Source organism: Primulina huaijiensis, chromosome 6 (assembly GCF_012295235.1).
Source record: "Primulina huaijiensis isolate GDHJ02 chromosome 6, ASM1229523v2, whole genome shotgun sequence".
Lineage (NCBI taxonomy): Eukaryota > Viridiplantae > Streptophyta > Magnoliopsida > Lamiales > Gesneriaceae > Primulina > Primulina huaijiensis.
Genome location: NC_133311.1, coordinates 19,169,322 through 19,186,984, shown reverse-complemented (window position 1 = coordinate 19,186,984; position 17,663 = coordinate 19,169,322). Strand labels below are relative to the sequence as shown.

The 17,663-nt window shown below is 34.4% G+C and overlaps 3 protein-coding genes across 5 annotated transcripts; 2 read left to right on the top strand and 1 right to left on the bottom strand.

Annotated features, from left to right (window-relative positions):
- Nucleotides 1-2,787: 2,787 nt before the first annotated feature.
- LOC140977970 (probable LRR receptor-like serine/threonine-protein kinase At1g63430) lies at nucleotides 2,788-7,901 on the top strand. 3 transcript variants are annotated; one of them, XM_073442667.1, is made up of 14 exons: nucleotides 2,788-3,052; nucleotides 3,248-3,386; nucleotides 3,664-3,802; nucleotides 3,965-4,036; nucleotides 4,129-4,272; nucleotides 4,376-4,525; nucleotides 4,891-5,007; nucleotides 5,098-5,162; nucleotides 5,823-6,077; nucleotides 6,148-6,353; nucleotides 6,456-6,588; nucleotides 6,691-6,854; nucleotides 6,963-7,178; nucleotides 7,288-7,901. In XM_073442667.1, the coding sequence occupies exons 2-14, from the start codon at nucleotides 3,299-3,301 to the stop codon at nucleotides 7,528-7,530; spliced, it is 1,992 nt and encodes a 663-aa protein (XP_073298768.1). In that variant the 5' UTR covers nucleotides 2,788-3,052; nucleotides 3,248-3,298; the 3' UTR covers nucleotides 7,531-7,901. The 3 variants fall into 3 exon arrangements, with proteins under 3 accessions (XP_073298768.1, XP_073298767.1, XP_073298769.1); XM_073442666.1 differs by having other exon boundaries at nucleotides 2,788-3,386; XM_073442668.1 differs by having other exon boundaries at nucleotides 2,789-3,386; nucleotides 6,697-6,854.
- A 440-nt stretch (nucleotides 7,902-8,341) lies between these two features.
- LOC140978701 (RNA-binding NOB1-like protein) lies at nucleotides 8,342-11,715 on the bottom strand. The gene is made up of 5 exons (XM_073443906.1): nucleotides 11,275-11,715; nucleotides 9,782-10,892; nucleotides 9,382-9,550; nucleotides 8,900-9,016; nucleotides 8,342-8,784 (listed from the first exon to the last, which is right to left on the bottom strand). Exons 1-5 carry the CDS (start codon nucleotides 11,663-11,665, stop codon nucleotides 8,638-8,640), a joined length of 1,935 nt encoding a protein of 644 aa, XP_073300007.1. The 5' UTR covers nucleotides 11,666-11,715; the 3' UTR covers nucleotides 8,342-8,637.
- Nucleotides 11,716-14,936: 3,221 nt separating this feature from the next.
- On the top strand, nucleotides 14,937-17,346 carry LOC140977969 (tubulin beta-2 chain). Its single transcript, XM_073442665.1, has 3 exons — nucleotides 14,937-15,418; nucleotides 15,677-15,946; nucleotides 16,496-17,346. The coding sequence occupies exons 1-3, from the start codon at nucleotides 15,025-15,027 to the stop codon at nucleotides 17,164-17,166; spliced, it is 1,335 nt and encodes a 444-aa protein (XP_073298766.1). The 5' UTR covers nucleotides 14,937-15,024; the 3' UTR covers nucleotides 17,167-17,346.
- The last annotated feature ends 317 nt before the right edge of the window (nucleotides 17,347-17,663 follow it).

Sequence of the window (17,663 nt, the reverse complement as noted above, 5' to 3'; positions counted from 1 at the left end):
ATATATAGGAGGATCCGACCCGAATAAAAATTGATTTTGTCGAATTCCTTGATTAAAAATATTCATATTTAATATGAGCATATTCATCTTGAGCGGGTATCATGTGAGACGTTTCACGGATCTTAGTCTGTGAGACTGGTCAACCCTACCCATATTCACAATAAAAAGTAATACTCTTAGCATAAAAAGTAATATTTTTTCATGGATGACCCAAATAAGAGATCTGTCTCACAAATATGACCCGTGAAACCGTCTCACCCAAGTTTTTGTCATTCATCTTTTACTTCGAATCTTTCACTAGAAATTAATAACGTTATTAATTATGGAATATCTATAATTTGTGAAACCAATTTTGGTTAAATAAAAGTATATAATACATTATTAATATTTTAAATGTAATTTTTAATTACTTGGTATTTAAATTAAATTGTAGGTTTTTTCCTTAGTTAATGAAAATATCATGTGATATTCAGAGATAAAATTATTTTAATTTATCTAACATAAAAAATTTTATGACACTGTTTTATTTTCAATTTTATGAGATATATATCTTATTTTATTCTAACAATAAAAATTATTATTTTTTAAAATATTATTTTTCAATATATATCATATCGATATATCTCATCACAATTATAAATTTTTGAGAGAGTCAACTTTTTATTTATTAATATGCAAAATGGTGGGGGACGGTTTCAATGGTCTATGATTAGGCCTGCCGAATACAGTACTTAAACAAAGTACGAAAAAAGCATAAAACAAATGTCTTGCGCTTTTTGTTATTCATCCCAAAAATTTAATAAATCTAGTCATCATATAATTTTAATTTACATTTTAGAAAATAATAATTTTAGTTTATGTCGATTAATTGTATCTTAAATTTGAGACATGATCACATCAGATTCTAGATTCGATTATAACAAAACTTCTTTATCGAATCGATAAAAAGAATAACAATACTTGTAGTTTATTCTTAATTCATTCGTATATGGTTGACTTAGTAGGGAAACAGAACTATATAATTACTAATTAGACAGGATTATTGGGACTACATATTGATTTAAATTTATGAGTTATCTATAAATGATATAATAATTAAAGAAAATACATGCTTGATAAATTTCCGTAGTTAAATTTTTTTTTTTAAAAAAATATTTGGCTAGAGCAAATAAGGATAGCCTTTTACAATTATATAAAAAATAATAAATTATATATATGATTTTTATAAAAATATGTATAGCTTTCACACATATTACCAGTTTCTTGAATTGATTTGTGCCATAAAATACGCAAAAATGTTGGAACATAAATTATTGCTTGTTGAAAAGATCATTATAATCAAAGGGCCCAAATGGANATATATAGATAGACACACACACACACAAAAGTGTAGGTTAAATTAATCTCTATGGCCCTAGCTGCGGGGCAGGCTTTGAACATGGCAGATGAAGAGATACCTATAATCTGAAAGCATTTTACACACAATATCTTATCTGTCCATTGTTGTTATTTCAAATTTATTGTCCCAAATTTGCTATGCATGGTGTCAAATTATACCCTTAATCATGGACTTTTTTTTGTAGCAATAGATATTTCGAGAAACGGGTTAGCTAGGCGAGCTGACCTGCAATCTATCGTAACATGTCATTAAGTGGGTGAGACGGGAGAAATTATCATCCCTATTTATCTATTTAAGGTGGAGGCGTAGGAAATTATCAATACAATTCATTTATAAACCTATTTTATATAAAAATTAGAACGCATTTTGACATATGTAGCGTTGATATATAAATTATAAATTTATTTTTAGAAATTATGAAAGTCTACTATTTAGATGGACGATAATATTAATAATATGAAGATAAACGAGAAAATTTACGAGCTTAGATATGCATGATTCTTAAAAAAGACGATGATATACCAAAGTTATAATTTGATATAGAGTAATTATTGGATAAATATGAAGATAAACAAGAAAATTAGATACTAGGTAAAAATAAATAAAAAACCGCTTAAGCGTCTAGGCGTTAGGCAGAGTGAGTGGCCGTCCGACTACTACCTAACACTTTTTATAACACTTTTGTAAAATACTTTCATAAAAACTTTAGTGAGACGTTCTCACGAGTCGATTTTATGAGACAAATCTCATATTTGAATAACTCATGAAAAAATATTATTTTTTATGTTAAAAATATTACTTATTATTATAAATATAGATTGAGTTGATATATCTCATGGAATCTGTAAGACTATCTTATAAAATACAAATAATATACTGTTATTCATTTTCGATTTTGAATTAGATCATTGACAAAACTAGACTATGAATAGTTCATACTCCTCTATAAAATTTACGAGCTTAGATATGCATGACTCTTCTCTCTAAATTAAACATATACTCAAATACGCTTGATATTAACTTTGCGGAGTCACATTTTTTTCAAACGATTTACATTTTGTTTTCATAATAACGTATAAACTCCTTAATATTTCCCTTCATTATTATCTTACACGTCTTGATTGAAGGCAATTTTTTGTTTTAATGAAAAAATTATGTCTTTTAAAAAATTTATTTATGATTTCAAATGGGAAACCATAATTATCGAATAATAATTTATCGGAAATTTTAACACTAAAAAAATTTATTTTATGAAAAAATGAATTCTCTCTTGTAGTAAGTTAATGTAATGTTAAGCTGTTATGCCAGTATGATCTTCGTGCTCCGACCTTCCATCACCACCAAAAAGAGAAGCAATGAAACAAATAATAACTTATGGCTGCCCATTTATACTCTAAACACAAAAAAACCAAATCATGACTGTCACTCTCTCTCCAGCGCATTCTGCGACTCGAATTTGCAATATTTTTGTCCCTATTTTTCATCAGTTTTTATCCATTTTCTTTTGCTTTCACCGCACGTCTCTCTCTGTTTCTGACACCAAACCACCGTTTGGATTCAAGTCTCTATTTTTTTCGTGGGTTCCTTTTGAAATCCACGCTCGTTTTTCAGTGGTTTTGCTTTCACGGGTTGTTGCTGATTCCGTTATCCCAGGTTTTCTGTTAAGCTTTGCTTACTTTGGTTTCTTTAATTATTTCATCTCACCAAGAAAGAAAGAGGGAATCTTGCTTATCCTTTTCTGGGTTTTGTAGATTTTTTCAAGTACTCCAATTCTACTGACTTCCTTTTAACTCTTCATAATCTTTACTCTCTCTTTGATTTTTCAAAACTTCTGTTTATCTGTTATAGATGGGTTTGTCAAGCTGTTGAGTGTCTGTACGAGTGAAGTCTTGGCAAAAGATGGAATATTTTACTTCATGTCGAGTTCTTTTGCTGAGTTTAGGGCTCTTTCTTGCTCATTGTGTTGCTGCATTTCCTAATAATGAAGGCGAGTTTTACCCCTGCACTTGTATTTTATTCCACAGATCTTGATTTTTGATTTAATTATTGCTACTTCAGAAGCATGAATTTTTCACTTTCTGGTAATGTGGTCGATAATTATTCAGTTTTCCGCAAGTACGGAGTTATTATTTCATATAATCTTATAAACATCTTAGATTTCGTTGTTAAAATAACGTGGTGAATTTAAGAATGTGGCTATTGCAAATTGTTGAGTGGGGTTCGTAGGTGTATTTTCTTACCAGAAATTTTTGGGTTTTGTTCAGTTGAAGCCTTAACTTCCTTTAAGAGAGCTATTATCGAGGACCCGATGCTTATTCTGTCGAATTGGAATTCTCTGGATTCCAATCCTTGTGATTGGTCTTGCGTTTCTTGTTCTATGGCTGGAGATCATGTTATAAAGATGTAAGCTTTTCCATTGGTTCTATTTAATATAAATTTGTCGCCACCCATGCACGGATTTATATTTTTCAATTAATGAAATTGATAGCGAGAATTCGAGAGTGCATAGCAGTGTGATTTTATTGGCAAATTAAACTCCCATTTGTGACATCGATCAAATTGCAGCAACGTATCCGGGGCATCATTGAAAGGTTTTGTTGCTCCAGAACTGTACCAGCTCTCAGCTTTGCAAGAATTGTAAGCTCTTATTGTACATCAAAAGTGGATTTTATTGATAATTGTTAATATATGGTCATATTGATTGATTGTTTCTTGCCTCTCATTTATAGAATTCTGCATGGGAATTCGTTTATTGGTACAATACCAAAGGAAATCGGCATTTTAAAAGAACTCAAGTTGTTGGATTTAAGTTCAAACCAGCTAACTGGAACTATTCCACCCGAGATTGGAAGCTTAACTGCCATAGTGAAAATGTTCGTGGAATGAGTTCTAGATATCGAAACTGTTTCATGATTTTTATACTATCTGTTATTCATTTTCTTCACGTTAACTAACTGTTATATTTTGCTTTTACAGAAACCTTGGCTCCAATGGATTGACTGGAAAAATACCTTCTGAATTAGGCAACTTGATATACCTTGAGGAACTTCGACTCGATAGAAATAAGCTTCTGGGATCTATCCCTGCTAGTGATGGCTTAGCATCTTCATCTAATATGCGGGGGATGTAAGTCGAAATGCTCACAAACTTCGTGAACTTTTGAATACTCTATCCTACTCAAAAAGATCGTTGGTTTCACTATCTGTATCATGGAATTTGCTGTCTCGACCAGAAATCTTATCGTGATTCCTCCTGGTAGTTGTGACTTGTTTATTCCAAATCACCTTATCCAAATGAAGTATTCAAAATTTGTAAAAAAAAAAATGAAGTCTATAAATGGGTATCGGTTTTGAGGATTATAGAATGCCCACATCTCTCTTGACTTGTATCTGTTTTGGAGTCTTATCTGATTGCTTCACCTGGTACATATACCTAGCGTACTCGATCTAAGAACTTGTTTCTCACAACTGCCTCTTTGGAAATTGTTCCAGGTATGCCCTAAACAGCAACCCTATGGGTTTGTGTGGTTCGTCCCAGCTAAAAGTGGCTGACTTTTCTTATAACTTTTTGATCGGAAGCATACCCAGATGCTTGGAATATCTTCCGAGGTACTTCTGCTTTTTACATTTCCCCTTAATCAATTTTTTATTGCCCTTGCCCTTCATTTAAGGTACTTTATGTTCTTACTTCCAATATAGATTAGGCTTTCGGGGAAATTGCTTTCAAGATGAGGGTTCCAAACAGCGGCCTGCTGCAAAATGTGGTAGGTGACCCTGTTTGTTCATCGTATCGTACCTATGATAGCTTTGTCATTAAGGAAATATATAGAATGTAGATAATTACATTACTATGGTCTTTGTCATGGGTCTTACACGTGCCCATGACAGTCTTGTTGATGAAAAATGGAAAATATAGTTGAAATGACTATAAAATGTCTGTCATTCTGCATTTGCATTTCTTAATGCTGGTGCCATGAGTTTTTGTTGCATGCAATCCTTTCTAAATTCTTGACCAATGGTTGAGGTAAATGTCTGGATATGTTTTGGTGTTAGCAGAAAATGTTTCCTGAAATGTATTTCTGGAAGTTATATGGGAAGTGTCGTTTATGTTTCGTTATATTTCCCAAACAGTCATTTCATGGCATATCATTTTTATAAGTTGGTATTTATTTTTTTTAGTAATAAGTGATGAGCAGATATTTTAAAATTCGAAACAAAATGTTTTTTTCTTAAAATATCATATACTATAGAATTTTCTTTTATGAGTGATGAATTACACAGGGGAGTGAAAGTGGGATAAATTTATATTTTTGGTAAAAGATTTGAAAAAGATACGGGCATGTTTCTGGGAAAATCAATAAAAAATGGCTTGGGCTAAATGTACGTTCAGTGTTGTGGCTAGTATTGATAAACTTTCATTGCAGTTGGTACTCTAACTTCAAAATCCCGTCCAAGACTTAACACGACACGAATGCCTACTGAAGACGGAACAAAACATACATCTAATGCATCAAAACCTGTGTGGCTCTTGGTTCTTGAAATAGTCACTGGGGTAATGGTCGGTTCACTCTTTGTCATGGCTCTTCTAGCTGCCATTCAGAAATGGAAGAGCAAACCCTCTATCATTATGCCCTGGAAGAAATCTTCAAGTACGAAGGAGTACATGACAATTTACATAGGTGAATGAGATATTTGTCTATATTTGATTTTTTCGCTGGTGCCAAAGCTCAATGAAATATTTTCTTACAGATTCTGAAGGTCTGAAAGATGTACCAAGATACAGCAGACAAGAACTCGAGGTAGCCTGTGAAGATTTCAGCAACATCATCGGATCGTCTCCGGATAGTGTGGTTTACAAAGGCACGATGAAAGGTGGATCTGAGATTGCTGTAATATCCCTTTGTATCAAAGAAGAGAATTGGGCCGGCTATCTTGAGCTTTATTTCCAGAAGGAGGTATTTGTCTGTTCTTTGGTAAATAGAAGGTTATGGATTTTTTCTTGACCGTTTTTTCTTGTGGATAATAAGATTTGGAGTTATGTGTTATTCATTATTCAGGTGGCAGATCTGGCAAGTTTAAATCATGAGAATGTTGGAAAACTTCTTGGATATTGTCGAGAAAGCAGTCCATTTACGAGGATGTTGGTGTTTGAATATGCATCGAATGGGACTCTTTATGAGCATCTTCATTGTGAGTTAATTTCTGATATAATTTTTTTCCTCTCACTGTTTTCTATGAACTTTTTTACATAGTTTAAACAGCCTCACGAGAAATGACACGGTTTCTGGTTAGTTGCAGATGGAGAAGGATGCCAATTCTCTTGGACTAGACGTATGAAAATTATTATCGGCATTGCACGGGGACTAAAGTATATGCACACGGAACTCAATCCGCCATTTACTTTATCTGAAATAAACTCAGGTTCCATCTATCTGACCGATGAATTTTCTCCCAAGGTGACTATAGATCACTGTTCGATCATATGAATATTAGAAAGGTCTGTTCTTCCACTTCCAAATCTCATAATTTTTTTCTTAATAGATTACTTTCACCTTTTCTTGCAGCTAGTTGATTTTGAGTGCTGGAAGACAATTCTATCCAGATCAGAGAAGAGCTCGGGATCCGTAAGCAACGAAGGAGCTGTTTGTATTCTTCCAAATTCTTTAGAAAGACGTCGTCTTGACACCCAGGGAAACATATATGGATTTGGGATTCTTTTACTCGAACTTGTCAGTGGGAGACCTCCATACTGCAAAGATAAAGGGTGCTTAGTTGATTGGGTAAGGAATTACCATCTTTTCAAACTTTTTCTTTCATTACTATCTTGATTCTTGAATTTTCTCAATTCTTGAAAAGAAAATTGTTTTATTTAAAATTAAACTCCTGCAGGCTAAAGAATTCTTGGAATCGTCGGATGCTATGTCTTACTTGGTGGACCCCGAGCTGAAACATTTTAGTTCGGATGACTTGAAGGTGATTTGCGAAGTGGCAAATCTATGCATCCGTCCCAATTCCAGAATCAAGACATTGATGCAAGACCTGTGCACGATGCTGGAAACCGGGATCGATACATCTATATCTGCGGATCTCAAGGTGTCTTCTTTGGCTTGGGCTGAGCTTGCTCTTTCTTGATGTCGATTCAAACATGACAGCGAAAATCATGTCATAAATATAGAGCAGCAATATGTTTTTCTTTACCCATTTTCTTTATTCTTTGATCTCTCATGATCTTGTTGAGGTATCGAAGTTCTTGTAAAACTTTCGTGTTGTAAGAAACGTGGGTTGGAGCAAATCTCTCAATTCTTTGTATGATATGTGCCTTTATGATCGTGGTAATTAGTACAGGTCGCAGGGGTTGCTTAATGGTGGCAATCTTGTTGCTTCTGCGAATTATATCCGAGTCCGCGACAAGAAACAGAAACCAAGCAGCAACAATCAACTTGATGTTACTCGGAAAATACTTGGATGGACTGATTTTGATACATTATGCTTTTATGGGGACAGATTCCCTGAATTGTGTGTTTTACATTTGTCACGAAAGAAGCTTTTATGTTTCGAATTGAACTGTTTTATGTTTCGAATTTACTGTTTGATAAGCTGGAATTTTGAACTTTTCCACAGAATCGGTGTCAGAGCGATCAGACAACAAGAACTGTTACCAGACTATTTCGTATAAATATTATACGTTCCAAAAGACAATTTAATAAATTTGAAAAACTAAAATGGGCCGATATGAAATAATCTGCAACGCAACAGAGTTAATTTAGCGTCCATTTGCGATGAAAAAATGAGCAGGGGTCCTCATACTTGTAAGGATTTTATATTTTTCTAACATAGTAGGAAATCGTAACACATTTCAATATCCCATCTTGGAACATTGTCATCACAAGAAACATGCTTTGAGATCAACACTTGTGACATAAATAAGTTTTAGATCAAATCAGAACAAGAAAATTTTCATTTTCAATTATAATTGAATCTCGATGTTTTCCTACAATTTGAACCATGAAACACCGTAATCGTTACAAATCCCCTAAAATATCATTGCTCAAAGTGCTAGTATATCCTCCGCTAAGGGAAAACAAAAATATAAAGATCATCCTGTATCACATCTCGGAAGCAAAAACAAGAATTTTCGGGTTTCATCACATCACACACCTCACATCTAATAGGGCCACCACATAATTTATGCATCAAGAATACGAATCTTGATGCAAGTTATATTCCAAAATATTTATTTTAACATTTAGGGCGTGAAAAATGATTGTCATTAGGATTCCTCTTTCCAGCGAATACGGCTAGTGCTTTCCTTACCGGAGGTTGGAGAGGAGCTTTCTTATATGTGTGATGGCGGAAGACATCATCCGGCACAATGAAGTCGTCATCCTACAATGCAAACAATTCAAAACGGGGTAGCAAATTAATATAGGGTAATTAATAAGATAAAGAAATAACATTGAAAAATGTTGATTAAAACTGATAGTAGATAATTGCAATCGACCTGCTTATTTTTTTTCTTTATTTTCGGGTGCAGAAACTTCTGTGGTAGCTGATCTTCACGTAAAACGGGGTTCTTTGTAACAGCATCCCGACCACCTTGGGGTAATGGTAACGAGAACTGCAAAAGTGGCCATTTACCAGAGCTAAGCAACCCTTTTTGGATAAAACATTTATTGACCGACATACACATTTGGTTTTCCGACAACTTTCAAAGGCACAGCAAAGGCATTTGCCAACACGAAGGGTACAAAAGTAAAAGAAAAGGTAAATCATTTGGAAATTGACCTCGACAAGAGAACTTCTCAAGTTAAAACCATGCTAATTTGAAGTAAATTATCACTATAGGAAGAAAGCATATCACAGGGAAAAAATTACAAACTGAACCAAAGATATTGATTTTGACAAAGGAAAGTAAAATAATAACCAAAATATTCCATAGACATAGTTACTTCCCAAAGTTTCCAACAGATGAACTATACTTGCCTTTGTTCCACGCAAGGATATGCGAGGTCGACGACCAGCCAACACGATACCATTTTCATTAACTGTCACAGCTACTTTACGTAGTGTGCCGCCATTGCCACATTTTGGACAGAAAATTCTGCCAATGTCGGTGGTCACCTTAAAACAAGCATGGCATTTCAGAACCCACCTGCAGAAAATATGTTAAACAAGTGAAATCATAAAAAAATCTAACTACAAAGTTACAACATTATCATCCAAATATCATACACGATGACTTGAAGTAAAGGAGACAAATAACAGCATATAAGAGCTAGGTCAATGTGAATAAAATAGTTCACCAAACATAACAAATAAAGAATCAGCCTAGATCATGAGAAATGTTTCTCGTAAAGATGCTCGTAAGGAATTGCATGTGTACCTGTGAAGCTCGCGAATTTGTATCCCACCAGGTGCCAGAAGTCGTAGACCCATCTGTAGAAGCACGTTTTGCATAGCAAAGTCACTAGTTATACAAGCTACGCTGGATTCTGACAATGATCTAAGAGTCCAGCTCTGTTCACTGCTTATATCATCCGTATGTGATGTATCAGCCATTTCACTAATCTGGCTTCTTATCTCCAAGTTCTGCAGTTCTTCATCGTTGATAGAAACATCTTCTTGTGCAGCATCTGTCAGCTTAATACTCTTGGATCCAACACCCTCACTAGGACTGTGCAGCTCGTGGCCGTCCTGAAAAGATGTCAAAGATTCTTCTTCCAGTTTCATCTTATTAAAATAAATAGAGATGTCTTCATCTCCATTGTTCTTGTTCCGGACCTTAACATCTTTAGAGTTACAATCTGTCCCTTGCTCGTAACTTTCGTCCATCAGCAGCTCTGGACATTCAGAATCATCAAGGTTTTCATTTTCCACGTTACTGGATGTGTCCAGTGAATCTCTTAATTCAGGAATTTCGCTGTCGATTTCCCGTCTGGATTTCCTCCTGAGATATCTTCTGTGAGTGCTCCGGCTCACAGCGGGTCTCCAATCGCCCGAATTATCATCAAATTGTCCCTGTGAGGCATCAATACCATCAACCACCGTCTTTTTCCCCTCGATTTTTACTTCGATCTTCTTCGGAGGAAAGTATCTCCTAGGTTTCCTAACACCATCATCACCAACCTCCAGACTCTCAAAGTGTGACACACTGCCATCTTGACTCGGAACATTTTTAATACTAAGTTGATCGTCTGAGTTTAGCTCCAGGTTCAAATCTTTGACGGGTAAAATTTTAGAATCTAAATTTGACACACTGTCAAACTCACGCTCCAGGGCTTCCCACTCCTCAATATTAGGGACATTTGAACCCCATCCAGGTAAGTCTTTCTCTGGAAGCCTCTTGACATTGACTGTTTGAATAGGAGGAGGGGTGTCTCTGAGATGATGAGTCCCATGTATTTGTACCTCTAATGTATAAGTCAAAGCAATGAGCTTAAGATCCACATCTGAAAGTGTCTGTAAGTCACCAGTTGCTCTGGCAAAGTTGATCACTGCAAAATCGCCGGACATTTAACTCATTTAAGATTATAATTAAGCTTATAAATTTTTTGAGAGCAAATTTAACACTACTAGTTCCGCGAGAATAATGTAAAAGTGGGGAACAAGATCGGAAAACCAGCAGCAAAGAGTTTCCAATTGTTCAACAAATTGAACAGTCTGTTCCTATTTGAATTGGGGGTAAACTCAGTGTCTTTTTAATTGATTAAACACACAAATGTATAAATAAGCAACATAAACAGATATCTGAAAAATGCATCACACACATTGAGAACCAGAAATAAATGTATTCATAACACAAAGACGTTTCTTCGGTGAATTAAATAGGTAAGATAACACACATCAGTTAAACCAGGAAAAAAGCGTTAAAAATACCTTTCTTAAGGGCTTCAGGGGAGGGTTCCAGAGTATCGACGGTAAAGGGCAAGAAGTTTAGAAAGTGGCGGGAGGAGGGGTCGCGGATTTCATCAATTACGTCAGCGACTGAAACGAAGCGATCAGCCGCGTGAGAAAGCCGCTCTTCGCCCCGAATTAAGGCATTGGCATCGACCACTGCCACTGCTATGCCCTTCGACGACTTGCAGCTGCCAACCAAAACGCCGTTCTGTAGGTTATTCGCGTCCGCGGATTGGAGGTCGAGTCTGGAACTATGCTGTAGTTTTTCTGGCTGCATCTTTAGGATGTTGCTCCAACACGGCGGAGCAGCGGGCTGCGGTGGTACCTCCATGGTGGTGGTGCTTGTATGGAGAAGCGAGGGTGGGAGCATAAAACCCTATAAGAGGTTGAATGGAGACTGAAAAACGATCTACCAAATTGAAAAAATATATTAAAAAAACGACATCGTTTCGTCGGAGTGTGATTTATATGAGAATCGCATTTAAAAACAAATATCAAATATTGTACACTGATTTATGTATACATGAAAATATGCGTAAATATATTTACGGTCTCATATATATATATATATATATATTTATAAGATGATAATTTGATTTACATTTATAATAAAAAATAATATTTTAACGTAAAAAATAATATTTTTTAATAATTTAATTAAAAAATTTGTATCACAAAATTGACATATGAAATAGTTTGAGAGAGTATTTTTTTTATATTGATATGATAATTATTTAGATATATCTTATTTTATGTTTTTAAAGAGGAATTTCTAAAATAAAATTTTATACATTCAAAAAATATTTGAACTCGATAATACTCATGTCTTATCTTATTATATACTAACAATCCAAACACACGATAATTTACATACATATATTTTTAATACAACCAATTACTTTAAAAAAATTTAAGTTGTTGATTATGATAAATGAATCGTTTAATTATTTTTAGAATTTATTAAAATAAGTTTTTATAATAATTTTAATTGAAGGAAAGAATGATCATTTTGTTTATATATTAAAATGAACAAGTTAGTTGTTATAGGAGAATGAGCATTATGTGTCAAAAAAATAGAGTTTTACATTATTATATAGTTTAGTATAATAATAGCGATCGAGGATTATATTAGATAATTTATTTAAGTGGAAAGATTCATCAGAACAATAGAAATATATTAAAAAAAATATTTTAAAGTTTGGGAATTAAATAAAGGACATTTTACATTCCATCTCCTAAATTTATTATATATGGAAAATGCACTCCAAATTTTGTACTCGCACGTACAGCACTTTTATTTTAAATCGATACATTTTTAAAAATACTTTTTTTTTTTTTTGCAATGTTGGTATTCATTTTCTTCTAGAAATTGTTTCTTCTTCTGAAAATTAAAAGGAAATGATATAATTTATTTTTATTCTCTTTTCTAAAAAATAAAACTTATTGGTTTTCGCTCTCATGACAAGTATTAATTTTTTTGTTGTTTTTCTAAAATAATATATTAGTATATTAGATTTTTACTCAAACTATATTATTTTAAAATTCTAAATAATTTTATTCAAGTGTAATTAACATGGTTTAATATATATATATATGTGTGTGTGTGTGTGTGTGTGTATTATTTTCCCAAAATATTCTTCAAAACCGTTCCCTCGGAAATTCCGAAACCAAACAAAAAGTTATGTTTTTTTGGAATTGTGAATCTATCTAGTTGTCTCACATAACTCCATGCAACTATGTGGAAATGATTTTGCTTCTTACAATTTATAAGTAATAACGGTCACGTCTCGATTACTCTATTAAGAGTAATTATTGCACTCAACAATCTTCTTATCAATAATTGCATTATTTGTAATCAATTTGAATCGAACTCGTGATCTTGGATCTGATACAAACTGTATGACCAAACACTTGTTGTTTTACCAAAACTATAGTTGATGATAATTGTATAACTCAAATATTTAAAATCAGACGTCAACTCAAACATTAAATTTTTATTATTTTATTTACTAGAGATAATTATTGTACCGATCAAATGTTATCCAATCGATGGGGCCTCAACTAAAGTTGTGACGTCAACTGCATGTGTAATCTGACATAACTTGTTGATAAATTAACTAAAAATGAAGCAACCAAAAAAAAAGGGGACCGGCAAGGGTCACTTGACAGAAAAGGGCAACTTCGAAGCAGTGGCTGGCAATCCTCAAGTCCCTCGTCCGTATATATTTATCGAATATATCAGTTAAGTTGCATATATACAATGAGTAAATGATCCTCTCATCGCAAACATTGAAGTAGTTTCGACTCCATCCCGATCATTTAAAAAAAAAAAAAATTCACGTCTACCTCGATATTTAATATGATGATCAAAAATACAAAAAATATGAAAAGGTGTATATTTTAAAAAATTGTAAGTTCACTTATTTTATAGATGACCAAAAGAAAATAAATAAATGAAGAAATATGTTGGTTTTTTTAATAAACATTCTCAGAATCTCGTAAACATAATTCTAAAAAAAACAACATACATAAAACTATTTGTTATTTTTGGAGAAAGTGTATTTTTTGATATTTTATTGAAAAATATATTAAAAAAATGAATTCAACAGATATGTTCCAGCACAATAGATGTCACATCACGTGTGGGAGTCAGATTTCAGCAGTAAGTAACATGGTTATTGCCATATGCTGCTGCACCTACTTTGGTTTTATACTTTTTTAAAAGATTGTATTCCAATTTTGTGCTACTGTCGGATTTATATATTATTTAGTTACTTCATCGTATTCATGATCGGACCAAATCGAACTAACTCAATAATATAATAATAATAATAATAATAATAATACTAATAAATAAATAAATAAATAAATAAATAAATAAAATGCTCCAACTTGCAAGATCCTACAATAAAAAAAAGTAAGATGAAAAGATATAAAACCTGGAAAAATCAAATACACCGGGGATATCAAAGTGGTACGGTTGACATATTTTTAGCATAATAATATAAAAAAATTAATATTAAAATTCTAGCTGAATGGTCTATTATTCACCAGTACAATTTTGTAGAATTAATTTTTTTACGACAAAAAAATCCAAACATTGTCTTTTTTGTATGCATTGAGTAAATTCCGAGTTAACACACTAACATACGAATTACGTTAAGCAGGCTATGATAATTTTTTTATTTCCCCCAACCCCACCACCACACACACAAAATACTCCCCTTTTCATCAGGTTTTTGTATTTGTTTTAATTTTCTCATCTATATATACATTTAAAATTTTCAATTGAATTAAATACATCTTCTAATTTCCATGACCGGAAAGAGTATTATGCAAAAAGAGCCAATTATTATATATTTTAAATGTTTTTCGCATCAATTTAAAATATGGTTATAAAATTATTAGTAGCAAAGTACTAATACATGACAAACGAAAAAATAATTTCAAAAATAAAAAATATTATTATATACGAAAATAAAGGGATAGTCTTAACAAATTTCAAAAGAATAAATTTACTCCATACATTGTACGCCACGTGTTAAGGTTCAAACTCCGCAGCCGTTTCCCGAAGCACCGAAGCAGAACCCAATTTCAAAAGTATCAATCTTTTCCCTCTCTTATATCCCTCCAAATTCCCATTTAGTTACCTCAGGGAACCCTAAAACACACCACCCAGACTCACATCACACACGCGACGCGAAGAGTAAACTAACAAATACAGCGAAAATGCGTGAGATCCTACACATCCAGGGCGGTCAATGCGGTAACCAGATCGGAGCCAAGTTCTGGGAGGTGGTCTGCACTGAACACGGCATTGACCAGACGGGCCGCTACCAAGGCGACTCCGATCTGCAGCTTGAGCGCGTCAATGTCTACTACAACGAAGCCAGCTGCGGGCGCTTCGTTCCCCGAGCCGTCCTCATGGATCTCGAGCCGGGAACCATGGACAGCGTCCGGTCCGGCCCGTTCGGTCAGATCTTTCGGCCGGATAACTTCGTCTTCGGTCAGTCCGGGGCAGGTAACAACTGGGCGAAAGGGCATTATACTGAAGGTGCTGAACTTATTGACTCCGTGCTCGATGTTGTCAGGAAGGAAGCAGAAAACTGCGACTGCCTCCAAGGTGAAATTGATTTCTTATGTGCTTGCTTGTGGCTATTTTTCACAGCTTTTGCTATTTACCTGAAGTTAGTTGCAGCCTTCTCGGTTGTGATGGCCTTTTTTTTGTTTGTGTTTCTGCTTGATTTTTGTGACATGTGAGTGGCCTTGATGCGATTTACTTAAACTATTATTTGCTGCGTATAGTTGGCTGATGATAATAGCGAAACAACAAAGGTCTACGCTGCTTTAATATGAAACATCGTTTTTTTTTTTGTTTCAGGATTCCAAGTATGCCACTCTTTGGGAGGTGGCACGGGATCTGGGATGGGAACTCTGCTGATCTCCAAGATAAGGGAGGAATACCCTGACCGAATGATGTTGACATTCTCCGTTTTCCCTTCTCCAAAGGTGTCTGACACTGTGGTGGAGCCCTACAATGCCACACTTTCAGTGCACCAACTTGTTGAGAATGCAGATGAGTGTATGGTTCTCGATAATGAGGCACTCTATGACATCTGTTTCCGCACTCTCAAGCTCACAACTCCGAGTTGTAAGTCTTCACATCCTCGATTCGTGTTCATCTGAACCTTGTAATATTAATGGAATAACTTGCGTTTGGGATTTCTGTTTATCCTTTTGTACTTTGTTTTGGCACCATGATAAAGCTTTTTTCATGCTAACCTGCATTGATTTACAAGGCCTTCCGTATTTGGTCCAAGGATTGGCTTTTTACATGCTCCTAGCGGCTCAGCAATACAATATTCATGTGTTCATGGGTTTATTCTTCTTGTAATTGAGTCTTAATTATTACGTCTGCATCTTTTCTTAAAATTTATCAATGCTTTAATTTGCATCTATGAATTTGGTTTAGGCTCTCTTTTTAATTTTTTTTTCTGATAGCTAAATATTTCAAGCATATCCAAATAGAATTACTTGTTTCTCGCATGTTGCTTAGCCTTTGATAGCTAATCAAACAATTTCAGCGCCTGAGGAGCGTTTAATTGTTTGTTCCACACATCATTCCCATGCGTGAAATAAATTTAGTTCAATTTTCCTGAGGGTTGGTGACTTATATTTAACCTTTTCTTTTTTCCATCAGTTGGAGACTTGAACCATCTGATATCTGCCACCATGAGTGGTGTCACTTGCTGCCTTCGCTTCCCAGGACAGCTCAACTCAGACCTTAGAAAGTTGGCAGTGAATCTTATTCCATTCCCACGACTCCACTTCTTCATGGTTGGCTTTGCCCCACTTACTTCTCGTGGTTCTCAGCAATATCGTGCTCTCACAGTCCCTGAACTCACCCAGCAAATGTGGGATGCTAAAAACATGATGTGTGCTGCTGATCCTCGACATGGTCGATACCTTACTGCATCAGCCGTGTTCCGTGGCAAGATGAGCACTAAGGAAGTGGATGAACAGATGATCAACGTCCAGAACAAGAACTCATCATACTTTGTTGAGTGGATACCAAACAATGTGAAGTCTACAGTGTGTGACATTCCACCCACTGGTCTTAAGATGGCATCAACATTTATTGGCAACTCAACATCAATCCAGGAGATGTTCCGTAGAGTCAGTGAGCAATTCACTGCCATGTTTAGGAGGAAGGCTTTCTTGCACTGGTACACCGGAGAAGGTATGGATGAGATGGAGTTTACTGAAGCTGAGAGTAACATGAATGATTTAGTCGCGGAGTACCAGCAATATCAAGATGCTACAGCTGACGAGGAATATGATGAGGAGTATCAGGAAGAGGAAGCAGAATAAGATCTGTGGACGTCTATGTCTTGGTTCCTGAATATATTTCTAATATGGATCATTAAGTTGATGTGTCAGAAGATTGTTTTCGTTTATGCTTTTTCTTGGCTCTCTAAACCTTTGGTTGACTGTTTGAACTGTTTCTCGAACTATATATTATTGTGTGTTGATTCTAAACTTCTTTCTTCATATCTGGTTATTGGGATTTAAATTGTTGTCACTAACATTTAGCCTGCAGCAACTCGAAAGTTTACATATGCGCTAAGCTGGAGTTATCCTCATAGTTTGAATGAGGTTATTTTCTTGGAATTCAGAAGTTGGATAATGCCTTTTTATCTTAATAATTTATTTTTCCTCTTTGATTAATTAAGGTTAAGACATCAAACCCAATAAAACGTAAGATAAAAATGAAAATGTAAAACATCACCGAAGATATAATCAGTTATTTGTATTTTTTACCATTTTTAAAAAAGATTTTATTAATAAAGTACATTATTTATTTTTGT